We start from the raw sequence: 11,580 nt of genomic DNA, 5'->3' as shown, positions 1-11,580 counted from the left end.
TTCATGGGAATTTTAGAACTTTTTATGATTTTTCTGCAAAGGTTTTTTCCTGTAATTAAGCCCCATGTAAATGGCAATAATGTCCTCCTATGGTTGCCTTCCTCCTAAAGTTTTTCTTATGGTTTTGCATATAGGTAAATGTCTCTTGAGAGAAGACAAACCTTGTTCCTTGCCCTCTTCAAGCCATCTTCTGAATTATATTTCCTGAGGAAATAGTTCTTTGACCAGAGTCCGGGTTTAAAGAGCAAAATCATACTACATAGGCAGCCATGTTACAGTGGATACTTACCAAACTGTAGAATTTGAATGTTCCTGGGGGATTTGTAATATTCTCTATGTGAAAACTGAGAAATACTACAATGTCACAAAAAGTTTTATTACTGTGATTGGTAACTGTCCAGGTCTTAATACGATGACAATAAGAGTTTTTGTTTAATTGCATAATCTTTTAGGGGTGAGACGTAAAGCACCCCTGTTATTGGTGAAACTTTTACTGGCTACATTTCTAATGCACTTTACAAACCAATGGAGATATCATGCTCTGCAGTGGATGGGGTGTATGTGGAGCTAACCCGTTCTAATTTATCACCATGAAGAGCTGGACAGCGTTTGCAGAGGTAGATTGCAATGTATTTTCGGAAAAAGGTATAAAGATATTTCCTAAACTTTTCACCAACGAAAGCATAGATCACAGGGTTGATACAACAGTGGATCATTGCAACTGCTTCTGTCACTTGGATTGCTAGCTCCAGCTGACTGCTGCTGTCACAGTTACTTAGGAAAAATGAATCTTGAAAAGTGTACATGAGAACAACGATGCTGAATGGTGTCCAGAAGAGAAAATAAACAATCATTATGATAAAAATAAGCCTGACTGCCTTATGTTTTTTCTCATTCCTACATCTCAGTAATGTCTTTATAATCTCTGCATAGCAGAAGATCATAATGACCAGTGGAATGAAAAGTCCCAGGATGTTCATCTTTAAAATCAGGAATCGCTTCCATTTGATTTCATAACCTGATGGATAGTGAGGGCTACAGGTCCAGTGAGCACCTTCCTTTTGAACACTGTGAAATATAAACCCTGGAAGAGAGGCTAATATTGCAAGAACCCAAATGAAAACACTTGTGAAGATGCCATGGGCAATTGTCCTAGCTTTTAAAGCAAACACTGCATGCACAATTGCCAGATATCTATCTATTGTCAAAAGTATTATGAAAAAGATTCCACTGTAGAAGCCAGCATAATAAACCCCTGAAAGAATTTTACACATTGCATTTCCAAAATCCCATTCACGTGCTGCATAATAAGCCCAAAATGGCAGGGAAAGAATAAAGAGTAAATCGGAAATTGCCAGATTCAGCAGATAGATGTCAGTCATGCTTCTCAGCCTCTTGTATTTTATCAGGATCAGCACGACTAGCGCATTGCCCACCAGGCCAAATATCAGCACCAAGGAGTACAGCAGGGGCAGAAACTGGGATGCAAATTTTTTGACATCAGCTTTTTGGCATGGTTCTGACTCAGGATCGTAGTAGTAGGTTGTTGTGACAGCTTCTTCAGTCATCTTGTGCTGTCCTGCATAAAGAAAAAAAGGGTTAAAATTAAAGAGATGGACTAAAAGTTAGACAAATATTAGAATTTTACCACAAATAATATTTTTGGGAAGCTGGCAGTGACTTCCATATTTAAGTTGCCTAATGCTTTCCAGTATAAAAGATAATTGTAACCCTTTTTTTGAGATGCTCTGATACCTCCACTATTTATTAAATATTGGTTTCCACATGCACTATGTATGAGAAATATTTGTCATCTTCAGTGAAGTATGTCAGCACCATGACACAATTGAGAGCTGGCTGATGACTAATCGCAAAGGCAGCTAGTTCTCAGCTGGTTTGTTAGAAGTGTGTTTAAGTGGTTTTCAGAAGTGTCAGAATGAGACAAAAAAGACCACCGTTAAAAAGGGGCCTATTTAGAGGAAACACTTGTTGTTTTCCAGGTTTCCTACCCACATTCAGATGTCACTAGCCCACACCACAGCAATAAGCCATGAGAGGTTGTGCATTGGTAGGCTGTGGGTGGACAGCATCTCAGTAGCATTTCACAAGCAAAATTTGCAAAACACATTAGTTGTTACAAATTATTCTTTCAACAAGTTTGCTCATTTCTCACATTAACTGACCTCTCTGTGCTTCTGTATTTGGTTTAGTTTGGTTCTGAAAAAAAGACATTACTCATTACAGTATATAGAAAGAGAAATGAACATCCCTAATTTTTGGATATCTACATAAAACTAAAAAACTGCTAAAAATAAACCCTTGAAAACAGAAGCCATAAGTCTAAATGAGAATGCGGCCCGTATTCTTTATTTAACAAAATTGTTCCTTTGGCCTTATTCTCATTTACACCCAGGCCATTTTAAACTGCTCTAGTCATGCATAGGAGCCTTGAAGGAAGTGAATATGAATATAATTTATTTTTACTTTAAGGCCCTTTTACACTGTCAGAGCAAGGTAATGTGGTCTTAGTGTGAATGAGAATCAAGCTCGCTTGTTCTTGTCATGATAATATCCTTGAGTACAAGAAATAGGTGACTTACCTGTTAATTAGGAAAATGTGGAAGAGGTGATTAAACAATCCTGCACTAGAGTTGACTTTGTAGGATGAAATGGCAAATTTCACCTCTCTTGCAATTCAGATCAAGTCCAAGCAATGAAAAATGTAGACTTGGAATGAAAGCAGAGCACTGTTCTCTACCATCCAAGAAATATTCAGCACATTATTCTCAAGTTGATAACCTGTAAGAAAATTCACAAATCTATAAACTGATATTGAAACACCACCCTGAATGACATCAAATAATTTCAAAACCATTGTCTTTGTTGGGCTATATTCTCATACTGTAAAACTTGTCAAAAAAAAGATGCTCTCCAGTGTCTATTTTGAATGTATCTGCAGTTGGCATTGATTATCTTGTTCTAATTACTGGATTCTGCCAAAATGTAATATTGGGTTAACATGATTCACTTGATTCAAGATTTTTTTCCTCTTATTGCAATGGCCTTTTGCCTGAACTGTAAAGTGGTATGTCCTTAGCATCAGAAATGCCTATTGTCTGGAGTTTGAAAGTTGGTTGGAATCAATGATTTAATAGATCTTTTCCATCAATAACTGTCAAAATGAGGCAAACTATTAGTAGCTGTTTGCAAATTATTTATAAATATTAGTTATTCAAACTTATTCAAAGGTTTTGTACAAACAAATTATTTCAGCCTATGGGTTTCTCATTAATTATTCCCTATGACTGTAGCTTTGAATATTCATGACTGCATTTATAATTCCCTATTTGTGCTGTGCAGTTGATCACCCAATTCATAGGGCATTGTTTCTTCTTTCTGATTGGATGACTGCAACTCTTATAAACAGTAGGGCTTGACTAAGTCCTCTCTAGTGTGTATTGTTGTATGGACACATATGCCCAAGTTTCTGCAAACATTCTTGCTAAACAAAACAAATTAATACAAATGTTTGCAGAAAACAAATTAAAAGGTTGCAAATACGGAGTCTTCTTGCATGATTCTCTGCACCTTGAAGTCTTTAAACCATGATTTGAGGACTTCAATAGCTCAGACATAGGTGAGACGTTTATTGCAGGAGTGGGTGGGTGAGATTCTGTGGCCTGTGTTGAGCAGGAGGTCAGACTAGATTATCGTAATGGTCCCTTCTGACCTTAAAGGGTATGAGTGTATGACTGAGCAAAGGCTACACACATTCTTGCCTTATAGCAGCACTCTTGGAAACTGTAGTGTTTTGAATGACTATAATATATTTGAAAAAGGATAGAAGTTTTGGGTGTGATGTTTGCCACTTCATCTGCAATGACAGTTGCAGTAGAGGAGAAAAGCACAGAGAGTCCTTGGTGGTGATAGTTATTACTGCACAGATCCTTTGTTTTGTTTTTTCCACATGGGCTGGAATTCAGCTTTGGGGCTGTACAATGTTTCAGGAGGTGTTGTGCTGGACAGCTCCCCAGTGACGTTCTATGGCACCATCTGTATGCATCAAGGGGACACTATTCCTTCTAGTGCTAAATCCATGTCCTCTCACTGATGGTTAAACGTTGTACAGCCTCTGGTTTGCTTGGCCTGTTTAACCTAAAAATTTACTTACAGATACATTCTACATGAAAAGATCATTAAATTGCAAAGTCTTAATCTGAAAAGTTAAGAGATGCCAGAATAGTAGTATATGACTCGATAGTATTCATCGCCATGTATTTGTTGACAGGCTTCCATGCTCCATTTAGGGCTTATGTCCCACCCTTGATCTCTGTTTCCAGCGGTGTCAAGGTTTGGCGCTGTCAGCCATTTTGAAAAAATATTTTTGATTATTTTTTATGTTTGAATAGGGGGAGTGTGTTTGTGCTTTGATAATTTGGTTGCTTGTTTAGAGAAAAAGGTTCAAAGAATAGAATGAGAGCTTAAAGATTAAAAAAGAAAGCTTTGGTAAGGTTTAGAGGAAAAAAGGAAAGAACCTTTGGTGAGGTTGAGTAAGGAGAGATGATTTTAAAGGCCTAGTTTGGCATGTTATTAAAGAATAGAAAGAGAACTTAAAGAAAAATAAAGATTTTTGTTTTTAAAGGATGAGTTTGAAAGAATAGAGGCAAGTTATTAAAGAGAAGAGAGATTTTTAGTGAGGTTTAGTAAGGAGAGGTGTTTTGAAAGGACTAGTTTGATATATTATTCAAGAATAAAATTTTTTTGAGATAAATGGAAAAGGTGTATTAAATATAAGGGTAGGTTAAGAAAAGAGCATTTAAAAAAAGAGTTAAATAAAAGAGAAACATATAAATATAGGTTAAAAGAGAGAACAGGGCAAGAAAAGGGAAAAGAAAGCTCCTTTGCAAAGGGCAAAGATAGACAGCACATGGTTGAGTTAGAGAGAGAGAGATCTTACCCTTCCAAGTGTTTCTGTGGAAAGAGGCAACTTCCCAGGTTCACAGCCCTTCAGGCTTGTTACCACCACCTTTGGGTCAGCCCAATCAGATGTTGCTCTACAGCAGTGTCATAGAATTCATTTTCCTGAACCAATCCTATAGTCCCAAGGTTTTTAAACAAGAGCCATCTCACCTGCCCACCTTTTAACTGCCTTATTCTTATCTAAAAGAACAGACCCCAAGCATTTTTCCTGCAATGCAGCCCTTTTACATTAGGCTTTAATAAAAGTTAAAGCCATAAGCCCTTAGTAACAAACAATTTTTAAAAGGTTTCCCCTATGTTTTAGATTATGATTGGTTATTTTTTAGTGAGGACAATTTGAAGCTGCAGCAAAACCCCTGTTATCAAAAACAGCATCTGTGAGTCAGTGGATCAGAGATAAGAAGGCTGCTTCTTCCCCAAACTTTTTAACAAATGCAAGTAAAAGTTATATTAAGTCTTGTAAAGGGATAAACACTTTAAAAGACAAACCTATCTGAAGACACATCCCTTTATTTACAGGTGTGTTTCAATAAAATAGAGCATGCAGAAACACTCCAGGTTTAAAACCACAGGTCCTTAGTGACAGTCAGTTTATATTCCCCCTATTTTGTAAACCAATGATGTGACAGGTTGCGTCACAGAAACCCCCTTCTGACTGCCACCTGATGTGCTGAGACTACCTCTAAGCCAGTTTTCCCTGGCAGCTTGGGACTTCAGTACCCTGCCTGGTTTGTGCCAGACACACTAGCCTGCTACAAACACAGACCCAGGTCTGAACCACGTCCTCCAAAAGCTGCAGGCTTAACTGAAAACAGCTTAAGAAGTGCTCCTATCTCCACCACCCAGATACCCAGTTCCCAGCGGGCTCCAAACCCCAAATAAATCTGTTTTACTCTGTATAAAGCTCATACAGGCTAAACTCAAATTGTTCACCCTCTATAACACTGATAGTGAGATATGTACAGCTGTTTGCTCCCCCAGGTATTAATACTTGCTCTGGGTTAATTAAGTAAAAAGTGATTTTATTAAATATAAAAAGTAGGATTTAAGTGGTTCCAAGTAATAACAGACAGAACAAAAGTAAGTTACCAAGCAAAATAAAATGAAATATGCAAGTCTAAGCCTAATACAGTAGGAAACGAAATGCAGGTAAATCTCACCCTCAGAAATGTTCCAATAAGCTTTAACAGACTAGACTTCCTCCTAGTCTGGGTCCAGCAATCACTCACACCCCCATAGTTACTGTCCTTTGTTCCAGTTTCTTTCAGTCATCTCTTTGGGGTGGAGAGGCTATCTTCTGAGCCAGCTGGAGACAAAATGGAGGCGTTTCCCAGGGCCTTATATAATCTCTCTTGTGGGTGGAAACCTCTTTGTGACGCTCCCCTCTGGTGTTATCTGGACCAGTGAGTTGCTAGGTCTCTCCAATCCTTGACTCGGGGAACCAGCCTTACCGTGCTCTGCTGTGAGAACCCCCACTCCTGGGCTGTTCATGCACAGCCTCTGGCACGTAAGCTGCCCCCAGCTACTTGCAAGCGCATGACACTAGCCAATAACTCCAGTCCCAGCCACAACCTTAGGAATCTCCATCTTGCAGTGTCCAGTTATGCCCACTGGATGCTGCAAGCTTATATGAGTTTGTCAAACAAAGAAATTGATATGTACCAGGCTTGTTATCCCAAGGGGAGTTTCTGACAAACTGCAAACCAAATGCACTTCTTCAGGTAGATTTAAGTGATTATTAAATCAAAGCATAACAAGTCAGATTTGGTAAAATGAAATAAATCTGCCTTATGTGCTTCCTACAGCAAACACTTTAAATACAAGCATAGAGTCAACTCTCAACTTCAGATATAAAAATTATACATGCATGTGAATAGGATGAATACATTCAGAGGAACATAACCTTTGCAAAGATATGTTACATGACACATCTAGCATAAAACATATTCCAGTTATTTACACTCATATTTACACTCAGAAGCACATTTCTCTAAAGCATTATGGGGTGCAACGTTACAGTGGATCAGAGAGCAGAAGTTTGTTTCTTTCCCCACTTTTTAACAAATAGAGGTGAAAGTTATATTAAATCTTGTAAAGGAACAAACACTTTAAAAGAGTGGTTCTCAAAGCCGGTCCGCCGCTTGTTCAGGGAAAGCTCCTGGCGCGCCGGACCGGTTTGTTTACCTGCTGCGTCCGCAGGTTCGGCCAATCGCGGCTCCCACTGGCTGTGGTTCGCTGCTCCAGGCCAAAGGGGGCTGTAGGAAGTGGCGCGGGCCAAGGGATGTGCTGGCCGCCCTTCCTGCAGCCCCCATTGGCCTGGAGCGGCAAACTGCGGCCAGTGGGAGCCACAATCAGCTGAACCTGCGGACGCAGCAGGTAAACAAACCGGTCCGGCGCGCCAGGAGCTTTCCCTGAAAAAGCGGTGGACTGGCTTTGAGAACCACTGCTTTAAAAGACAAGCCTATATGAAGACACATCCCTTCATTTAGCACTTTTGCATATGTTTCAATAAAAAGTGAGCATGCAGGAACATTCCAGGGTTAAACACACAGAGAACCTGTTTATAAAAGTAAATTATAGGGGGAAACTTTTTTATCACTATGTTTTAGACTAACATTGGTCATTTTTTTAGTAAGGACAATTTGAAGTGGTGTGCTTTTTCAGCAAAAACAGCCTTTGTAAGACAGTGGATCAGCGCGAAGAAGCTTGCTTGTTCCTCCACTTTTTAACAAATAGAGGAGAAAGTTATATTAAGTCTTATACAGGAATAAACACTTTAAAAGACAAGCCTATACAAAGACACATCCCTTCATTTAACATTTTTGCAGGTGTGTTTCAATAAACTAGAGTATGCAGAAACACACCAGGTTTAAAACCACAGGTCCTTATATTCCTCTTATTCTGTAAACCAGTGTACATCATCTAGGGTTACAGTTTGCATAAAAGTGTTTTATAAAAAAACAAAACAAAAATATATTATCTTGGGGCTTAGACAAGATAATGATCAACAAAATTGTAACTGTTGCTTTGCAGGCATTGCTACAAAGTATCTTTAAGTTTGTTTTTGTTAATATTTCTGAGAGCCCATAGGATGGGGGAAGATAATACCTCATAAAGTGGGAAAGTGCTTCCAAATGACAAACGCTTGCCTGAGCTAAAGCATAACAACTAACACAGAACGACTTCCTACAAAACCGTTCCACTGAAAGAGTTATCAACATTCCCCCTAAAACTCAGAACAGCTTTCTTACCCTCCATGGCCTGATCTCCGTGGCTGTAGCTTTTTTTAAAAATTTGTTTGTCCTCAGTTTAGATTTTAGAAAGCATTTAAAAAAAAAGGGGCAGGGTGTGTAGAAAAGTGTGTGTATGTGTGGGCGGGGGAGAAAGACTCCTTATCTTTGGTAGAAAACAGCTAACTTTTTTTACATAAGCTAATTTTTTCTTGCATTTTTTGTATAAATCCAAATTTTAAAAAGCAATCTTGTTTATTTTTATTTTTTTTTTATTAAAACATATATGTAAACTCCCCTCAATTGTCAGTTTTCATATTCTTACCCAGTTGCTGTTTTGGTACTTTAAAAACACTATTTTTAAAAGGGTAGGCTAGTATCTTAAGCCTTTTTAGTTCACTAAACTTCTACCAAATATCAGCTCTGTCAATACTGCTTTTTCATGTTAAACTTTTAAACAAACATAATGCTTCAAATAGGCTTCGCTGCACACAGAATATCCTTAAAAAAGGTCATGTCATGTTACATCTCAGTCAGTGCTGTATTTTCATGTTAAATGTTAAAAAACCCTTTATATAATGAAACACTACACGTTTAGCAAGTGTTACAAGTATGGGGGGAAAGTTGAGGGGTGGGAGTGTTCTTCAAATAGGCTATCTCTGAGCTTCATGATGGTGATGGTTTGTCTTTTACAATCAGTAACTGGAATAAAATACTTGTTATAACTTTCACAAAGTATCTTTCAATGCAATCTCACCATTTGTTAAAACTTTAACAGTGTTTAAAAAGTTAGGAAAGAAGTCTGTGTAAAAAAACAAGCAAACTAAAGGGGTGACCGCTGGAGCCTTGCTAAGGCAGACTATAGTGCATGGATCACTGGCTCGCCTAATTAGTCTTATCTGTTTATAAAATGTAGAGAAAGCCACAGCTCCAGCCTGTGCTGTATTATTTAATAAAATCTATGGGACCCAAAACAAACACAGGAGCTTGTACCTGTGTATCAGCACATGGGTTGCAAACATTTAAAAACAAAGACATTCTGATAATGCAACCAAAAAATTCATACTTAAATCTAAAAGTGCTAAGAAAATGAAAGCTTAATATAACTTTCGCATGGATTTGTTAAAAAGTGGGGAGGAAAATAAACTTCTCTCTGATCCACTGGATTACAGAATGTCCAGCCAAAGGGTGAGGCTTGGATACACTTAATGAAGCCACACCAGGTACATAAGTATAACCAGTTTTATTGGCAAAGTATAATAAGCTTCCCAGCCTTTACATGTTACTAAATATGTGCTAAGCAATCAAAAAAAGCAAGCAAGAATCAGTGCTTACACCCCTTCTGCTACAGACAGTCCCAGACCCTCCAGCCTTGTCCTTGAGGGCTCGTAGCAGGTGCTGCTCTAGTGTGGGGAATTTCTGGGCACCCACAAGGCCAGGGTACGCAGATGAGACAGTTCATTTAAAGCAATTTGCATAGGTGATTTTTATTTTGGGGAGGGGAGGGAGGCTGTACATCCACAAACAGGCTCTGGCAGGAAACGCTACTGTTTTTTATTTTTATACTTTTTTTATTTTTTGTTTTTATTTAGTTGAGTGGCTGCAAGCCAGCCTGGCTGGTCAAAGCCAGTTCACTACTAGCTCCCCCTGTAACAACAGACCAAGGTAACTTGCAATCAGCCTCAACACAGAATAAGGGGAATATAAACTAGCTGTTACTAAGGTTCTGTGGTTTTCACTCTGAGTGTTTTCCGCATGCTAATTTTTTTTTTTTAAATTGAAACACATGTAAAAATCTTAAATAAAGGGCCTTGTCTTCATATAGGCTTGTCTTTTAAAGTGTTTATTCCTTTACAAAAAACTTATTACTTTCACCTGTATAAATTAAAAAGCAGGTGAAGAAGCAGCCTTCTTATCTCTGATCCACTGGCTTACAGAGGCTGTTTTTGCTGACAGTGGCTTTGCTGCAAAAGCATGCTGCTTCAAATTGTCCTTACTAAAAAATGACCAGTGCTAGTCTAAAACATAGGGGGAAAACTTTATCACTATGCATTACTTTTATAAACAGGTTTTCTGTGTTTTTAACCCTGGGTTGTTTCTGCATGCTCACTTTTTATTGAAACACATGTGCAAAAGAGCTAAATGAAAAATTGTTTCTTCAGATAGACTTGATTTTCAAAGTGCTCTTTTCTAATCCACTGCTTAAAAAGGCTGCTTCAAATTGTTCTCACTAAAAACATAGGGAAAAGCTTTTAAAAACTTCTTAGTAAGAGTTTGTGAGTTTAGGCCTGGGGTGCTTCTGCATGCCCTTTTTTTTTTTTATTGAAGAATATGCAAAAGTGCTAAATGAAGGGATGTGTCTTTGTATAGGCTTGTCTTTTAAAGTGTTTATCCCTTTACAAGCGTTTCACCTCTATTTGTTAAAAACTTAAACAAATTACTTTTATAAACTAACTGGCTGTGGTTTTAACCCTGAGGTAATTTCTTTTTTAAATTTTACATTGTTTATAAGATTAGTTACAAAGCAATGTCTTCTTCACATAAGAAAAGGAAATGTTTATTTCAACAAGTATTTGGTATAATTTTGTTTTAAAAGCAGGCCTAGGGCTTTCTTGTTATGTTCTGGCCTTCTTATCTCTGATCCACTGACTCACAGACGCTGTTTTTGAGGACAGTGGCTTTGCTGAAAAAGCATGCTGCTTCAAATTGTTCTTACTAAAAAATGACCAGTGCTAGTCTAAAACATAGGGGGAACCTATTTTATCACTATACATTACCTTTATAAACAGGTTCTCTGTGTTTTTAAACCTGGAATGTTTCTGCATGCTCATTTTTTATTGAAACATATGCAAAAATGCTAAATGAAGGGATGTGTCTTCATATAGGCTTGTCTTTTAAAGTGTTTATTCCCTTACAAGCCTTAATATAACTTTCACCTCTATTTGTTAAAAAGTGGGGGAAGAAGCAATCTTCTTCTCTCTGATCTACTGGCTCACAGATGCTGTTTTTGCTGCAGCTTCAAATTGTCCTCATTAAAAGCATAGGGAAAAGCTTTTAAAAACTTTTTGTTAGTAAGGGTTTGTGGGTTTAACCCTGGGTTGTTTCTGCATGCTCATTTTTTATTGTAACACATGCAAAAGTACTAACTAAAGGGCTGTTTCTTCATATAGGTTTGTCTTTTCAAGTGATTATTCCTTTACCAAACTTAATATAACTTTTACTTGCATTTGTTAAAAAGTTTGGGGAAGAAGCAGCCTTCTTATCTCTGATCCACTGACTCACAGATGCTGTTTTTGCTAACAGGGGTTTTGCTGCAGCTTCAAATTGTCCTCACTAAAAAAATAACCAATCTTAGTCTAAAACATAGGGG

At 37.8% G+C, this 11,580-nt stretch overlaps 1 protein-coding gene across 6 annotated transcripts in view; it reads right to left on the bottom strand.

Annotated features, from left to right (window-relative positions):
• Positions 1-355: 355 nt before the first annotated feature.
• Positions 356-11,580, bottom strand: part of LOC102942912 (C-C chemokine receptor type 5) — a 31,427-nt gene continuing 20,202 nt past the window's right edge. Inside the window, exons 1-4 of one of the 6 annotated variants that reach the window (XM_043540811.1) lie at positions 6,141-6,672; positions 2,601-2,799; positions 2,184-2,217; positions 356-1,579 (exon numbers count right to left, since the gene is read on the bottom strand). In XM_043540811.1, the coding sequence (XP_043396746.1) occupies positions 516-1,568 (1,053 nt within the window). In that variant the 5' untranslated portion in view covers positions 1,569-1,579; positions 2,184-2,217; positions 2,601-2,799; positions 6,141-6,672 and the 3' untranslated portion in view covers positions 356-515. Of the gene's footprint in view, positions 1,586-2,183; positions 2,800-6,140; positions 6,675-8,231; positions 8,374-11,580 lie in introns of those variants that run through there. The other 5 variants (XM_037890269.2, XM_043540807.1, XM_043540809.1 and 2 more) reach the window with 5 other exon arrangements.

Source organism: Chelonia mydas, chromosome 2 (assembly GCF_015237465.2).
Source record: "Chelonia mydas isolate rCheMyd1 chromosome 2, rCheMyd1.pri.v2, whole genome shotgun sequence".
Classification (NCBI taxonomy): Eukaryota; Metazoa; Chordata; order Testudines; family Cheloniidae; genus Chelonia; species Chelonia mydas.
This window is presented reverse-complemented; position numbering and strand designations above follow the sequence as displayed.